Here is an 18,142-nt window from a genome sequence, read left to right on the forward strand (position 1 = left end):
AAGGTCTGGCACAAATTAAAACCCCATTTTTATTACAAAATCATAAGCATGCAATTTAATAACAATTTCACACTCAAGTGTACCATATGAAATTTTAGGTGAAATGTTCAAATTAAAACTATAAATTATTACCCCCATATTATTACCCTACCAACCATACTCAGGCAGGCGTTACTTCTGCTGGGCACTGTATAATCTGGAAATTGGGAGAACCAAACAGGCCATACAATTAAAATACACTATGGAGGTATGTAAATGTTACTAGGAGAGCACAAAAAATGATATTTAATCCAGACTGAAGGGATGGGGTGGGGTAGACTGTCTCAGAGGGAAGTGTGCTTTGTTCTTTCCCAGGACGCTGGTTTAAGCTAGAGTAGCTGTGAAAGCCTTGACAGTCTTGGGAGCCTCCCCAGTCACCACGAAGACAAAGCTAAGAGAATCATCCTTCTGGTTGCCAAACCTATCCTTTTGGCACTATATATCTTTTTTGTGGGGGAAAGGGGTGGGGGAACGTTTCAACCTTTTAAAAACTTTTTTTCTTACAAAAAACGTCAAACATATAGAACAGACAAGAGTATAGTATATCCCCACATACACATCAACCAACTTCCAAAAACATCCCCTCATGGCCACTGTTGTTTCATCTGTAAACCCACCTACTTCCTCCACTCCCAATTTAAAAAAGCCCCAGGCCCTGGCAGGTAGTGCAGTTGATTAGAGTGTCATCCCCATATGCCAAGGCTGCAGGTCCAATCCCTGGTCAGGGCACATACAAGAATGAACTAATGGATCCTGGAGATTTTCAGTCAAGATGGCATAATAGGTAAACACGGCTTGCTTCCTCACAGAACCACATCAAAGTTACAATTAAAATATAGAACAACCATTACTCAGAACCGTCAGAAATCAAGTGGAATGGGAATCTGACAATTATGGAATTAAAGAAACCACACCCATCCAGACTAGAAGGAGGGGTGGAGGCTCAGAGTGGTTATATTCTAATGGTTATATATCCCATACATGTGTGGGATAAAAATTTGGGAGGGATATATCAGGAGTGAGTAGTACCAGCCCCACACCAGGCCCCCGAGACCAGGGTTCCAGTGCCAGGAAAATAAATCCCCATAACTTCTGGCTGAAAAAACAGTGGGAATTGAGTCAGCAGAAGAAACAGCTAGAGTCCAAAGCAATTCCTCTTAAACAACCCACACGTGGACTCACACAGACTTACTCCCTCTGAGCTCCAGCATCAGGGTAGCAGCTTGAAAGGCACCAGTGGCATACAAGGAGGAAAAGATGTAACTGGCATCAAGATGGGAGCTGGGGTTAAGCTTTCTCCCAGACAGAAATGCGGGCAGAGGCCATTGTCCCTTTTCTGAGCCCTGCCCCCAGAGAGCCACAGAGCTAGCAGGCAGATGCCGTATCTGAGACTCCATCAATATGGCTAACACTGTTTGCCCTGCCCTGGAGATCCCCCGAGACTCCAGCCCATTCCAGCTGTTAACCATGACTTTTCCATATGAATGGCTGGGCTTGACTCATGCTTTACAACTTCCTAAATCCTATCAAACAAGCAACTGTAAGCCACAGTGAGTCCCAGCTCCTGCACCTCTTGCTACGTGGCCGCCATGTAGCTAGGTATAGCAGCAGCCAGCCTAGATTCACAACTTGGCTTTGCCTGGGAATCTCCAAACCCAGCACAAGTAGCAGCTATCTCAGATCACAGGATTACGTTATAGCTCATGCAATGTGGCCCAGGGCAGATCACAGGTGGGGGCTGATCTTTGCTGGCACCACCCCAGAAACCTCAGAGCCTGCACACCCAGTGTACAGCTATAGACCATGTTGGAGCACTACCGCCCTACTCCTGCACAGCTGAACCTCAATGGAGGGTGGAAGTTGGTGGTCAGTTTATAGCCAGTCCTTGCAGCTGACTGGCCTGGTGAAATCCCTCCCATTTACCTACCAACAGCAATCAAGGCTCAACCACAAGGAGAAGGTGTACTCAGCCCACATGAACGGTGCAGCTTGGGTGCATAGGGGAGGTTTGCCACTGGAATCTACAGGACACCTGCTACATTTGGCCACACTACCAAGACACGTATTCAAAGCAGCTGTACCTCATTCAGAGAAACAAACACAGGGAGGCTGTCAAAACAAAGAGACATAGAAACATGGCCCAAATGAAAGAACACATCAAAGCTCCAGAAAAAGAGCTAAATGAAATGGAGATAAGCAATCTATCAGATGCAGAGCTCAAAACACTGGTTATAAGGATGTTCAAGGAACTTAGTGAGGATATCAACAGCATAAAAAAGATCCAGGCAGAAATGAAGGATACGCTAATTGAAATAAAGAACAATTTACAAGGAACCAACAGTAGGGTGGATGAAGCCAAGAATCAAATCAATGATTAGGAATATAAGGAAGCAAAAAACAACCAATCAGAACAACAGTAAGGAAAAAAGAATAGAAATAAATGAGGACAGTGTAAGCAGCCTCTGGGACAATTTCAAGCATTCCAACATTTGCATCACAGGGATACTAGAAGGAGAAGATAAAGAGCAAAAAGTTGGAAATCTATGTGAAAAAATAATGAAAGAAAATTTCCATAATTTGGTGAAGGAAACAGATAGGCAAGTCCAGGAAGCAGAGCATCCCAAACAAGAGGGATACAAAGAGGTCCACACTAAGACATATCATAATTAAAATGACAAAGGTTAAAGATAAAGAGAGAATCTTAAAAAACAGCAAGAGAAAAGCAGTTAGTTACCTACAGGGGAGTTCTCATAAGACTGTCAGCTGGTTTCTCAAAAGAAACTTTGCAGGCTAGAAGGGATTGGCAAGAAATATTCAAAGTCATGAATATTCAGCAGGACCTACAGCCAAGATTGCTCTACCCAACAAAGCTAACACTTAGAATCGAAGGGCAGATAAAGAGCTTCCTAGACAAGATAAAACTAAAGGAGGTCATTATCACCAAACCATTATTGTATGAAATGTTAAAGGGACTTATTTAAGGAAAAGAAGATCGAAACTATGAACTATAAAATGGCAACAAATACACATCTCAACAGTTCAATCTAAAAAACAAACTAAGCAAACCAGAACAGAGACAGAATCATGGGTATGATCCTGAGTGTTCAGAGTGTTTTGATGTTTGCCAGATGAGAGGAAGGTGTGGGGGAATGGGTGAAGTGGTAAGGGGATTAAGAAGTACAAATAGATATTTACAGAATAGCCATGGGGATGTAAAATACAGTTCAGGAAATGGAGAAGCCAAAGAACTTACATGCATGACCCATGGACATGAGCAATGGTGTGGGGACTGCCTGAGGGAGAAGCGTGGAGGGGTGAGGGGGACAAAAGGTAAAATTGGGACAACTGTAATAGCATAATCAATAAAATATAATTAAAAAAGAAAAAATAAAACATAAAAAAAGAATCAAGCAATGAATGCATAAGTGGAACAATAAATCAATGTTTCTCTCTATCCCTCTTCCTCTCTCTCTATAAAATCATTAAATAAAAAAAGAGCTCCAGACATACCATTTCATCCATAAATATTTCAGTATGATATCTTAAAGGACTCCTTTAACGACATATCTATATTAAAATTTACAATAAATATTTATGAAGCAACCAATAAGTGTTCAAATTTCCCTGATTTGTTCATATTCTTAAAACTTTTTTTTAGAGATTTCATTTATTTATTTTTACACAGAGGGGAAAGGAGGGAGAGGGAGAGAAACATCAATGTATGGTTGTCTCTTGCACACCCCACACTGGGGACCTGGCCTGCAACCCGGGCGTGTGCCCTGAATGAAAATCAAACCGGTGACCCTTTGGTTCACAGGCTGGCACTCAATCCACTGAGCCACACCAGCCAGGGCTCAATATTTTTAGATTTTAAAAATCAGGATTGAAATAAGGTCCCCCAGTGCAACTGGATGATGTTACTCAAGTTTCTTTTCATATGCAGGTTCTTTCCTCTTCCTCTTTGCTCTACTCTTGCAATTTAGTCATTGAACAAACTGCATTTTGTTCTGTAGAGTTTTGCTGGGAAACGCCCGGCCTGGTTTCAAGAGCTGTAATCCTGCCAACAGGCTGGAGGGCTCCAAGGCTGGAAATAATCAGGAGGCCTTGGGGAAACAGGCTCCTGAGGCGACTTGACCTGTTCCCCTGGGCTACGCCCCTGCCTCTCTGCTTTGCCTTGGGATGGTCCCTGCCAGGGATGGGTAAGACCCCCTCGGGGGAGGGGCAACCTAAGACAGGCATCCACCGATACAGGCAGCAGATAAGAAATTGGGGACACAGAGAAGGGGCAAAAAGGCCCCCACACCTCTCGGCTTGGCTTGGACACGGCCGGAATCCTCATTGCAGCTGAGAAGCATTTTCCTTATCTCTTGATGGTTCCCCCCACCCAAATCAGTGTTAAAACACAGTGTAAAAACAGCCCTAAATCAGACCTGGCGGGTCCTGGGGTAATCAGGCCTGAAAGTAAATTCTTTAGAGTGTGCTCTGTTCCTCCCTTGGATCTCTGGCCAGCTCATGCTGCGAAGGACCTTCACATTATTTACACCCCTTACCCTTTATCATTAAGGCGTTTGCCCTTATCTTCATTCTCTTTTGTTTAGACTGGTCTCCTCTTAGACCCATGTAAATCAGTGAATTCCTGTCACTTGTTTTCTTAAAGGTATCTATTCTCTGTGAAACTTAACATGCTAATGTAACGAGTGTACGTATGCATTCCTGTTACCTAGCCCACTGATAAGTTTTTCAATAAAAGCCTTGGAACAAAGGGCAATGGGGCCTTGCCCACTAGGGGGATGTGCCATGGCCTTCTCCAGTAAGAGAGAAGTGCCCCCGTGTGCTCTCCCGGCACACAGAGAAGTGTTTGTGACGTTTTGTGTTTATTACCCTTCATCCGTGACAACCCTGGGGTGGGCTCTGCGGGTTTCAGAGCCCTGCTCCCACCTCAGCTGGCCCCAGCCGGTTTCCCTCAGGGTTCAGGGAGCGCTGCGCTCTCTCCGGCACACCCCTGTGGCGGCGCGCCCCTATAGCCGCCCTGCAGTGTGACAGAGTTCCCCACAGTATGAATCTCGGTGACTGCATCCTTGTAGTGTTGTTTCCTATTATTTCCTATAAATTGATGGATGCTTGATTACATTCAGGTATTTTGGTTTTGAAAAGGCAGTGGTTACTTCTATCAGGAGGATTGCCTCTGACTTGCCTTTTTTTATGTTATTAACAGCTGTCATGGGCTAAATGGTGGCTCCCTCAAAAGATATATCACTGGAGCCTGTGAATGTTACCTCATTTGGAAAAAGGCCCTTTGCAGATTTACCTAAGGATTTTGAGATAATGAGATAATTCTGAATTCCCTTGATAAGCCCTAAATCTCTAAGTGTCCTTATAAAAGATACACAGAGGAAAACACAGACAGAAGAGGACTCAATGTAACCTCAGAGGCAGAGACTGGAGTGAGGCGACCACAAGCCAAAGAATGCCTGGACACTAGAAGCTGAAAGAGGCAAGAAACTGATCCTCCCCTAAAGCCTCTGGAGGAAGTGCAGTCCTGCTGGGCCTTTGATTTCTCAATTTTGGCCTCCAGAACTTGGAGGGAGTAAATTTCGGTTATTTTAAGCCATCCAATTCATGGAAATTGGTATAGCAGCCCTAAAAACAAAACAAAACACTAATAGAACAGGCCTCTGATAAATGCTTAAATTCATTATGGGTTGCAAAACCTAGAGGTTTTTAAAATGTTTTCTATCATTTTATCAAGGAATTTTATCATTTCTTTTTCATTTATTAGCTAAAATCCTGCTATAAGAGAAACTATCCAAGTCAATTACTTAGTTACTATGAGGTATAGTTTGCATAAGGAAGGATAAATGCCTAACTTTTTTAAAGTATATTTTATTGATTATGCTATTACAGTTGTCCCATTTTTTTCTCCCCTTTATCCCCCTGCCCTGCATCTCCCCTCCCTCCAGTATTTCCTCTCCTCTCTATTTCATATCCATGGGTCACACATATAAGTTCTATGGCTTCTCTATTTCCTACACTATTCTTTACTTCCCCGTCTATTTTGTACCTACCATTTATGTTTCTTATTCCCTGAACCATTTCCCCTATTCTTCCCCCTCCCCGCCACTGATAACCCTCCATGTGATCTCCAATTCTGTCATTCTGTTCCTATTCTAGTTGTTTGCTTAGTTTGTTTTTCTTATTTTGATTTTTTAGGTTCAGTTTTTGATAGTTGTCAGTTTGTTGTCATTTTACTGTTTATAGTTCTGATCATCTTCTTTTTATTAGATAAGTCCCTTTAACATTTCATATAATAAGGGCTTGGTGATGATGAACACTTTAACTGCCCTTCCAATCTAAATGATAGCTTTGCTGGATAGAGTAATCTTGAATGTAGGTCCTCGCTTTTCATCACTTTGAATACTTCTTTCCAGCCCCTTCTTGCCTGTAAGGTTTCTTTTTGAGAAATCAGCTGATAGTCTTATGGGCACTCCTTTGTAGATAATTGTCTCCTTTTCTCTTGCTGCTTTTAAGATTCTCTCCTTATCTTTAATCTTGGATAATTTAATTATGATGTGTCTTGGTGTGTGCTTCCTTGAGTCCAACTTCTTTGGGACTCTGAGCTTCCAGGACTTGCATGTGTATTTCCTCCACCAGACTGGGGAAGTTTTCCTTTGTTATTTGTCCAAATAAGTTTTCGATTTCTTGCTTTTCCTCTTCTCCTTCTGGCACCTCTATGATTCAGATGTTGGAATGTGTAAAGTTGTCCCAGAGGTTCCTAAGCACCTACCCATTTTTTTGAATTCGTTTGTCTTCATTCTGTTCTCGTTGAATGTTTATTTTTTTCTTTTGTTCCAAATTGTTGATTTGAGCCCCAGTTTTCTTCCCTTCTCTGTTGGTTCCCTGTGTATTTTTCTTTATTTCACTTTGTATAGCCTTCACGTCTTTCTTTATTTTGCAGCCGTACTCAATCAATTCTGTGAGCATCCTGATTACCCGTGTTTTGAACTCTGCATCTCATAGGTTGGCTCTCTCCTTGTTGTTTAGTTCTTGTTTTGGAGTTTTGATCTGTTCGTTCATTTGGACCATATTTCTTTGTCTCAGCACACTTGTTACATTGCAAGGGGAAGAACCTTAGGTATTTGCCAAGGTGGGTCAACCCACTTTGCCACGTTTTGGCAATGTATGTGGGGGAGGGGTCAGAGAGGGAATAATGCCACTTGCTTGGCTCTCACCCTACTTTCATTTACTTCCCCTGCTACCTACAAGTGAATTGCACCCTTCTGATGCTGATTCCTTGGTGGGTGGGTATGCGTACACTCTAGCATCCTGTGGGTCCCTCCAATGGACTCTCCTGTGAGGCTGGGAGTTTCTTCCACCAATGCAACCCCCACAGGTTTTTACAGCCAGAGGTTTTGAGGCTTCATTTCCCCATGCTGGAACCCTGGGTTATGTGGTCTGTGTTTCTGCCTAGTTGTTCCTCCCAATTTATCCACATGTGAATGTGGGACCAACCAGTTGGCCACCTACTGCCTTGCCACACATCCCTTCCATCCTGGATGCCCTTCTCCATGCCTCCTACCAGTCTGGATGAATGTTTCTTCTTTATCTCCTTGGTTGTCAGAATTCCATACAGTTTGATATTCTAGCAGTTCTGGTTGTTTCTGTTTTTAAGTTTGCTGTTGTCCTCCTTTAAGTTTGCTGTTGTCACTGGGTGGTGATTACAGCAGCACAACAAGAGCAGTATAAACATGTCTTTGTAACAGGAAAGTACATGGAACAAAACTTGAGTAAGTGTGAGCTCTTCTAGTGCTTGGAACAAAAGGGCACATCTCTGATATAGGATGCTAAGCATACCTATCTATGCCTCCATCTTGGCTGGAAGTCTCTTCTATAGTTTTAGGTCATTGATCCATTTTGAGTTAATTTTTGTATATGGAGTAGATGGGTGTTCAGCTTAATATTTTTCACATGTGGTTATCCTGTTGCCTGGGCACCTTTTGTTAAAGAGACTATTATTTCTCCATCAAATGGCCTTAGCAGCCTTGTCAAAAATCAATTGGCCATAAATGTTTTGGCTTATTTCTGGAATCTCAATTCTATTTCATTGGTCTATAGTTCTATCCTTATGCCAGTACCACACTATCTTGATTATAACTTTGCAGTGAGTTTTGAAATTCTGGGGGAAAAAAGGCTATTGGATTTTTGATAGGGATTGCATTGAATCTATAGATTTCTTTGGAGAATATTGCAATATTAATGATATAAAATCTTTTAATCCATAAACATTTATCATTTGTATTTATTTAGGTTTTCTTTAATTGATTTCAGCATTATTTTGTAGTTTTCAATGTACAAGTCTTTCATGCTCTTGGCTAAATTTATTTCTGGGTATTTTATTTCCAGATATTACTGTAGTTAGAATTGTTTTCTTAATTTCCTTTTGATTCATTCATTAGTGATGTATAGAAACACAACTGATTTGTGTGTTTTGATCTTATATCTGAAACTTTCACTGAATTCATTTATTAGCTCTAATACCTTTTCTTGTGGATTCTATAGGATTTTCTATATGAATAATGTCACCTACAAAGAAATAATTTTACCTCTTCCTTTTCAATCTTGATGCCTTCTATTTCTTTTTCTTGCCTAATTGCTTTAAGACCTCCAGTACAATGGTGAGTAGCAATAGTAATTTTTTTCCTGATATTAGCGGGGAAAACTTGCTGTCTTTCACTAATGAGTATGGTATTAGCTGTAGGTTTTTCATAAATGCCCTTTATCATGTGAAGGAAGTTCCCTTCTGCTCCTAATTTGCTGAGTGTTTTTATCACAAGAGTGCTGAACTTTGTCAAATGCTTTTCCTGTGTCTTTTAAATAATCACGTAGTTTTTTCCCTTCCTTTTACTAGGTTCACTGTTTTTGGTTAGTCTTCAAGGTATTAAGAATGGCTATACTAGACAATGTAAATTTCTAAGAAATATAGAATAACACTGTTATTTTCTAAATTGTTAAAAGAGCTACATTATTAACTGGTTTTCTTAAGCAGACAGAAAGTAAGCACATGTAAACAAACTGGAAAGGGCAGCAGAAATATCTTCAGAGTTTACTATTCTAGAGAAAATATCTATGACAACATTTGCTTCAGTTACATATAAAAGCATTTCATAAAATATTAAAGAGAAAAGCAAGCTTCATAAATAATTAAAATTAAATAAAAGCTCCTAGGGCTAGCTGTTTCCCCTTAGTGGACAAAAGATATAGGGAATAACATAACGTTTATGGTGTGACATTATGAATCACCCAAAAATAGCTTTTAGAATATGTAGTTACAATTTAAATGTGAGAAAAAATGGATTTTTCTCCCCCAAATACAAAGAATGATGTAGAATAAAAAGCTAAAGAGTTTCAAAATTCTTTCTGGGTTATCAAATCACTGGGTGGTGATTACCGCAGCACAACAAGAGCAGTATAAACATGTCTTTGTAACAGGAAGGTACATGGAACAAAACTTGAGTAAGTGGGAGCTCTTCTAGTGCTTGGAACAAAAGGGCACATCTCTGAGCTACATCATTCTTTTTTTTTTCCCTCTCTTTCTTTTTTAAAAATTTATTTATTTAAATTGACAAATCATGTTTATTCTATTGCAGTTGTCTCAATTTTTCCCCCTTTACCCCCCTCCACCCACCCCACCCCCACCCCCTATTCCCACATTCAATTCCCACTCTGTTGTCCATGTCCATGGGTCATTCATCCATGTTCTTTGTTTAGTCTCTTCCCCTTCTTTCTACCATTGTCCTCTTTCCCCATCCCCTCTGGTCACTTTCAGTCTGCTCCATGTTTCTGTGCCTGTGGTTTATTTTGTTCATTAGTTTATTCTGTTGACTAGAATCCACTTATAGGTGAGGTCATATAGTATTTGTCTTTCATCAACTGGCTTATTTCACTTAGCTTAATATTCTCCAGTTCCATCCATGTTGTTGCAAAAAGAGAGATGGAGTTCTCTCTCTCTCTTTCTTTCTTTCTTAAATGCAGACTGATTTTATTTATTTTTTCTACATCTCAAAGTTAATTATAAAATATTAAAAATTTTTAAAACTATTATAAAGTCTCAGCAATTAAACCAACATGACACCAGCACAGAAATAATTAGGTAGATCAATGAAATATAATGAGCATTCTAGAGACAAATGTATGTATCTGTCTAACAATATATGATTAAGTTGATATTTCAAATCAATGGGTAAAATAAGGCTTATTCAACAAATAAGGTGCACGGACAACTATTACTTGAAATAAAACAAATATAGAGCCCTATTTCACACATTATACAAGAAATATTCAGGTGAGTTAAAAATCAGTATGAGCTACATCATTCTTATTAAATTTTTATTACTACCACTTTCAATCTAAACATAAGAGCATCTCATTTATTCCTCATCCCAGAGGAGCAAGATACTCATATGAGTGAGTGCAGAGGAAAATGAAAGCTTACCTCTTTATGTGTCCAAATCAGTTTATACATTTTTAATTTACTTTCTATGAAAATCATATAAGCTAAAGACAGAGGATAGTAGTAGAAAGTGGAAAAGACTATGTGTGAGTGACCTCAGGCAAGCCATATAAACTTCCTGAGTATGTTTTCCTCTCTATAAAATAAACATGATAATGCCACCTTCAGAGGAAGTCTAAAAACTCCTGGAAAATTGTTAAGTGCTATATAAAATATTAGATGCTTTTAAATACTATACATTTACCTACTTTATGAACTAAAGGTAGTATATTCAACCTAACTTATTCTTGGAAAAAGATTTTAAAGATTTTGATCAGAGGAAAATCTCTCATAAAATTAGAATAAATGTAATAAAATAACATAATTTGTAATACAATTAGAAATGAAAATGTTACTCCACTACATACTCCCATTGAAAGGAAATTGGAAAAACTTACTTCTAAATAATTCATGGATAAATGAGGGGAAAAAAGGAAGACACAACAGGGTTGGAAGACTTGATGAAAAAGGTGAAGGGACTGAGAAGTACAAAGTCACAGGGATGTAAAGTACAGCACAGAAAATATAGTTAATAATATTGTAATAACTGGGTATGATGTCAGGTGGGTACTGGAACTATTAGGGGGAACATTTTGTAAAGTATGCTTTTCTAACCCCTATGTTGTATTCCTGAAACTAATATAAAATGATATTGAATGTAAACTGTAATTAAAAAATAAAAAAAGACAAAACAAAAAAAGCCCTGCATATCACAGAATGCAATTAAAGTATAAAGAGAAATTTTTTAGCTTTAAGTGGATTTATTTGAAAATGAGACTGAAAATATAGGACCAAATAGAAAATTAAGCCTGAAAAAGAGTAAGATCATCCATAAACACTAATAAAGTAGAAAGACATAATAAATATAGAGTCAGAAATTAGGGAGACAGAAAATAACATTGAGAAGTAGGAAGAAAACTGGCTCTTGAAAAAGATTAATAAAATAGACTGTTGAAGATGGAGGCATAAGTAAACATACCTTGCCTCCTCACACAACTACAGAAAAGATTACATCTGGACTACAGAACAAGTATCACCAAGAACCATCAGAAAATTGAGCTGAATGGGAGTTCAACAACCAAGGATTTAAAGAAGCCACATTCATCCATATGGATAGGAGGGGCAGAGATGCAGAAAGAGGTGGGGAGGCAGAGAGCCAAGGGAGTGGCACGGAGATGGGGCGGAATGGGCAGCCCCACATTCACGTAAAAATCTGGGAGGGTTAACTCAGGTGCAAGGGATGTCGGCCCCCACACCAGACAACCCAGCAGCCCAGGGTTCCAGTGCCAGGAAGATAAATCTCCATAACTTCTGGCTGTAAAACTCAGTGGAGGTTGGGGTGGCAGAAGAAACTGCCAGATTATCAGGAGATATGGGCTGGCATGGGCTTAAGGCTCACACATACCCACTCTCTCTGGGATTCAGCACCAGGACAACAGCTGGAAGGGCAGAAGTGGCATACAGTAGAAAGTGAAGAGACTAGAAGCAGGGCAAGTGCTGAGAGACAGCTTCCTCCCAGGCAAACCTCCAGAAGCCAGGCAGCGGCACTGTCTTCCCTCCGAGCCCTCCCCCCAGACACAAAGTCACAAAGAGGTGAAACAGGTTGCCCTGCCCTGGTGGTCACCTAAGGCCCTGCCCCATGCAATTTATAGGTCCACCCTTCTACAACAAGCCACACTATTAAGACAGGGAGTCAAAGCAACTCTACCTAATACCCAGAAATAAACAGAGGGAGGCTGCCAAAATGAGCAAACAAAGAAATATAGCCCAAATGAAGGAACAGAATAAAACTCGAGAAAAAGAATTAAATGAAAGAGATAGCCAACCTAACCGATGAGGAGTTCAAAACACTGGTTTATTAGGATGCTCAAAGAACTCACTGAGTAAAGTAACAATATAAAAAAGACCCAGGAAGAAATGAAGGTTATATTAAGTGAAATAAAGAAAAATCTACAGGCAACTAACAGTGGAGGGGATGAAACTGAGTATCAAGTCAATGATATGGAACATAAAGAAGAAAAAAGAATTTAAAAAAAAAAAAGCAAGGAAAGACTAAGAAGCCTCTGGAACATCAGTAAAGATGCCAACATCTGAATCATAGGGATGCCAGAAGGAGAAGAGGAAGAGCAAGAAACTGAAAACTTATTTGAAAAAATAATGAAAGAAAACTTCCCTAATTTGGCAAAGGAAACAAGACATATAAGTAAGTCCAGGAAACACAGAGTCCCAAACAAGTTGGACCCAAAGAGAACCACACCAAGACACATGATGATTAAAATACCAAAGGTTAAAAATGAAGACATCATCTTTTTTTAAAAAGATTTTATTTATTTTCAGAGAGAGGGGAAGGGAGGGAGAATGTGAGGGAGAGAAACATTAATGTGTGGTTGCCTCTCGTGTGTTCCCTACTGGGGACCTGGCCCACAACCCGTGCGTGTGCCGTGACTGGAAATTGAACTGGCAATGTTTTGATTTGCAGGCTGGCACTCAATCCACTGAGCCACACCAGCCAGGGCACCAAAAGAGAATTTTAAAAGCAGCAAGAGAAAAGAAGAGAGTTATTGACAAAGGAGTTCCCATAAGACTCTCAGATGATTTCTCAAAAGAAACCTTGCAGGCAAGAAGGGGCTGGAAAGAAGTATTAAGGTCATGAAAGACAAAGACCTACATCCAAGATTATTCTATCCAGCAAAGCTATCATTTAGAATGGAAGGGCAGATAAAGTGATTCCCAGATAAGGTCAAGTTAAAGGAGTTCCTCATCACCAAGCCCTTATTACATGAAATGTTAAAGGGACTTATCTAAGAATAAGAAGAAGATCAAAAACTATGAACAGTAAAATGACAACAAACTCACATCTATCAACAACTGAACCTAAACACTCAAAAAACAAAAACTAAGCAAACAACTAGAACAGGAACAGAATCATAGAAATGGAGATCAGAGGGGAGAGGCATTGGCAGAAAATCTGTCTGTGAAATTAAAGGAAGAATGGTTCAAGAATGTCAAAATCAGATCTGCAGGCAGAATAAACTCATTGAAGAAAAAAAGATAGCCTGTTAAAGTTGATTGTTGAAGTAAATGGCAAAAAGCAGGAGTTGGAAGCACTGATTGCAAAAATCCAGCACCTTAAGAAATGCTAGGAAGAAGGAAACTATTTCTACTTCTGAAAAAGCTAGTGAAGAGAGGTTGCAAAGGCTATAGAAATCTGTAGACTTGTATAAAGATCAATTTCGACTAGAAATTCGAAAAATTTATGGTAATGAGTTACAGTTCAGATTCACTAATGTTGACCCTAAGCACTATGATAGCCCATTTATGTTTTGCCTGCACCTAAATGAAGCAAGGGACTATGAAATGTCAGATAGTGCTCCTCGTCTTGAGTATCTGGCAGATTTTGTAAGAGAATGTAAGGAAGACCAAAAATTTTTGGGCCTTTCTCGCTAATGTTCAGAAAGCTTTTAGTACTATGGTTCATAATTAATGTATAAATAGTATATTAAAACTTTATTTTTCTTCCCTATTGTGTATCTCTTTTAAAAAGAATTCTCATTATCCAGTTTGCCTAAAATCCTTTTTTATTTATTTTTTTAACATTTATGTGTTAAAGTAAAATTAAATTTTAATTAAAATCTTAGGAAATAAAAAAAAGGTGGGAGGAGGGAGATTGGGGGTAATAAGAAGCATAAATAGTAGGTACGAAATAGTGAGAAGTTAAGAATAGTATATGCAATAGAGAAGCCAAAGAACTTATATGTGTGACTTATGGACATGAACTAAGGGGGAGGGTGCTGGCGGGAGGGAGGTGCAGAGTGGAGGGGGAATAAAGGGGAGAAAAAAAATGGGACAACTGCAATAGCATGATCAATACTATATTTAAAAAAATAAAATTTGAGTGGAAGGTAAAGCTCTTTAAACAATTCTTTTCAAAAGGAATGCACATGGCAATGGACTGATGTCCTGAGCTAGCCCAGGTCATCATTTCCGCTTCCTACCTTTGTGTCAATTCTTCAAAAACATAATACCCTCCAACTTTGTTAGAAAGAATACTGTTTCCAGGAAATTTGCCCTTTCACACAGGTGTCCAACCTGCAGCCTGTGGGCCGCATGCAGCCCAGGATGGCTGTGAATGTGGCCCAGCACAAAATTGTAAATGTACTTAAAACATTATGAGATTTTTTTTGTGATTACGTGTCACAATGTATTTAATGTGAGGCCCAAGACAACTCTTCTCCTTCCACTGTGGTGCAGAGACGCCAAAAGACTGGACTGCTTTAAAACATTTTTCTAATGTCATTGTTACTTTCACTTAGTTTGTATGTAAAAATATTTTAGATTTTAAAATGGATAGATTCTAAAATGGTCAACATCACATATTACACTAAAGGTAACGTACCTTGCTGGAGGTTTCCAATAAAAACTGGAATGTGTTCTGCACAGTTTGACATGTTTCTAGCTCAGTCCGGCTGAAGGCTATTAAATAATCTTTCAGGTGATCATACACATTTCCATCAAGAGCCTGTAAGAGAGGAATTAACAAAAACAAAAACAAAAATATGATAAAGCTTTGACACATAATGCCTACAGTTTCCAAGGTAAGCTCAGTTTAAATTTATTAATAGTAAATTAACAAAAGATACAGATTATTGTGTAAGAGTAAATATAAACAGTAAACAATCATTTTGGAAAATGTTAACTCTCTCTAAGTAGGAACTAAAAAAGGTAAAATCCAATATTGGTGAAGCCGTGGGAAAAGAACAAAACTTGGGGGATAAAATGCTTGGGTTCTGACCTCTGCTCATCTGCTATTAGCTGTGTCTCCTTCTGTTGTCACTTTAGTGAGAACACGTGTGGGAGTTAAATGAAATAATGAATGTGAAAGGATCCAGGCATAGTGCCTGGAACAAAGCAGACACTCAATAAACATTAATCACATCGATTTTTCCTTGTCCATTATTGGTAGGATTATAAATTAGCATATTCTTACTATATAGTAGTCAGGGAAAAATACAATTGAAATGGTAAAAAGAAATTAAAAAAAAATGTGACTAAATTCCTGTTTGGGGGAAGAAACACCAATGTAATGTCTACGAACAGTTTAAAACACTTTTAAGCATTTATTTGTTTAAGCATAGAACGGGACTCTTTTAAACGGAAAAAAACCCCCAAAAAACAAAAAGGAGTGAAAACCACCAAACATGTGAGAAATGATTAAGCTAGGGTATATATAATGACTAAAATATATACAGCCACCAAAGTAAAAACTGTGGAAACTATATAGATGGAAAAGTATGTCCCAAATTATCCTAGGTTTAAAAAAAAGGAATAAATAGAATACATACATACTAGCAACAACTATGGGAAAAATATATCAATGAACAAAAAAGGTTCTAGAGTCTTGCCAGTCAATGGAAGTTTTCTTAAAATTGAGGTAAAATTCACATTCTATAAAAGTCACCATTTAAACTATTTTAAATAGTTGAATCCAGTGGTTTTTTGTACAGTCACAATGTTGTCCAACCATCACTACCATCTAATTTGAAGAGATTTTATCACCCCCAAAAGAAATCCCATACCATTAAATGGTCACTCCCTTTCTTCCTTTCCCTTAGTCTCTGGCAACCACTAATCTACTTTATATCTCTACAGATTTGCCCATTCCAGACATTTCATATAAATGGAATCATATAATATGTGGCCTTTTATGCCTGCATCTGTCACTTAGCATAATGTTTTCAAGGTTCATCAAAATATTAGTACTTTTTATGGCTGAGTAATACTCCATTGTACGATACACCATATTTTATTTAGTCATTCATTAGTTGGTAGACATTTGGGTTGTTTCCACTTTTTGGCTATTATGGATAATGCTGCTATGAACATTTGTGTACAAGTTTCTGTTTGAACATCTGTTTCCAATCTTCTTGCATATATGCCCAGTAGTGAAGTTGCTGGGTCCTAGGATAATTCTGTCTAATTATTTCAGGAATTGCCAAACTGTTTTCTACTGTCGCTGTAAAACTTTATATCCCCATCAGCAATGTAATAAAGTTCTACTTTCTCTACATCCTCAGCAGCACTTGTTATTTTGATTTTTAAAATTATTCATGCCATAGTAGCAGTTATCTCATATGGTTTTAATCTGCATTTATCTAATAACTAATGACACTGAACATTTTTTCGTGTGCTTATTGGCCACTTGTATATTATTTTTGGAGAAATGTCAATTCAAGTCCTTTACTCATTTTTAAAAATTTTATTTTTTTGTTTGCTTGTTTTTGTCTTTTTACTACATATGAGCATTTTCCCACGTAATTAACTATTTTTTCAAAGACTTCATTTATTTATTTTTAGAGAGAAGGAAAGGAAGAGAGAGAAATATCGATGTGCAAGAGATACAGTGATCTGTTGGCTCTCACACACACCCAACTGGGGACCTGGCCTGCAACCCAGGCATGTGCTCAATTGGGAATTGAACTGGTGATCCTTTGGTTCGCAGGCTGGTACTCAATCCACTGAGCCACACCAGCCAGGTCAGTCCTTTACTCATTTTTATATTGGGTTGTTTGATCCTTTTGTTGATGAGTTGTAGGAGTCTTTTATATATTTTAATACTATTTATATATTTGGATATATGTACCTTATCAGATATATGATTTTCCAATATCCTCTCCTATTTGGTGAGCCATCTTTTCACTTTCTTGGTAGTGTCCTTTAATACACAAAAGTTTTTTATTTTGATGAAGTTTAATTTAGCTATTTTAATTTTATTACTTGTATCTTTTTGGTGTGATATCTAAAAATCCTCAATGGAGGTATTACAGTAAAAAAAATTCTTCCTATACCTTGTGTTTGACTATTCCATTAAATTTTTACTATAAAATCGATTTTTAAAAAATATACAAATTCTGGTCCCTGGCTGGGTAGCTCAGTTGGTTAGAGCATCAACCCTATCTGGCAAGGTTCAGTCTCCGGTGAGGGTACATACAAGAATCAACCAATGAATGCCTAAATAGGTAGAACAACAAATCAATGCTTTCTCTCTCTCTCTCTCTCTCTAAAATCAATCAATTAAAAAAAATAGAGAGTTCCAGCCAAGATGGAGGCGTAGTAGATATGCTTCGCTTCCTTGCACAACCAAAAGGACAACAAGAAATTTAAAAACAAAACACCAAAACTGTCAGAATATTGAACTGTATGGAAGTCCAACAACCAAGAAGTTAAAGGAGAAAGATTCATCCATACTGGTAGGAGGGGCAGAGAGGACTCGCAACAAGGCTGCAGCTGGCGACCAGGCGGACCAGGCAGACCAGGCAGACCAGGCAGTCCCACATTCGAGTTCAGATAAAACGCGAGCAACAAATGGGGAGCGAGGCAGATCACACAACCCAGGGTTACAGCGTGGGGGAAAATAAAGTCTTAGACCTCTGGCTGTAAAAGTCTGTGATGGTTGTGGTGGCGGGAGAAACTGCCAGTCTCTTCAAAGTGGGGCGAGAGCCAAGCAAGTGGCCTTGTTCCCTCTCTGACCCTCCCCCACATACATTGCCAAAACGTGGC

At 38.7% G+C, this 18,142-nt stretch overlaps 1 protein-coding gene and 1 pseudogene across 2 annotated transcripts in view; one reads left to right on the forward strand and one right to left on the reverse strand.

The window, feature by feature from the left end:
- The window catches only part of FCHSD2 (FCH and double SH3 domains 2), a 214,936-nt gene that overhangs the window by 42,955 nt on the left and 153,839 nt on the right, over positions 1 to 18,142 (reverse strand). For both annotated transcript variants that reach the window (XM_054576236.1, XM_054576237.1), the window contains exon 9: positions 14,982 to 15,104. In XM_054576236.1, the coding sequence (XP_054432211.1) occupies positions 14,982 to 15,104 (123 nt within the window). The remainder of the gene's footprint in view (positions 1 to 14,981; positions 15,105 to 18,142) is intronic.
- LOC129072832 (kinetochore protein Spc25-like) lies at positions 1,843 to 14,069 on the forward strand (annotated as a pseudogene).

The sequence above is a fragment of the Pteronotus mesoamericanus genome, unplaced genomic scaffold (genome assembly GCF_021234165.1).
Source record: "Pteronotus mesoamericanus isolate MK-2021 breed Mesoamerican mustached bat unplaced genomic scaffold, CSHL_Meso_final contig_33, whole genome shotgun sequence".
In the NCBI taxonomy this organism is placed as follows: Eukaryota; Metazoa; Chordata; class Mammalia; order Chiroptera; family Mormoopidae; genus Pteronotus; species Pteronotus mesoamericanus.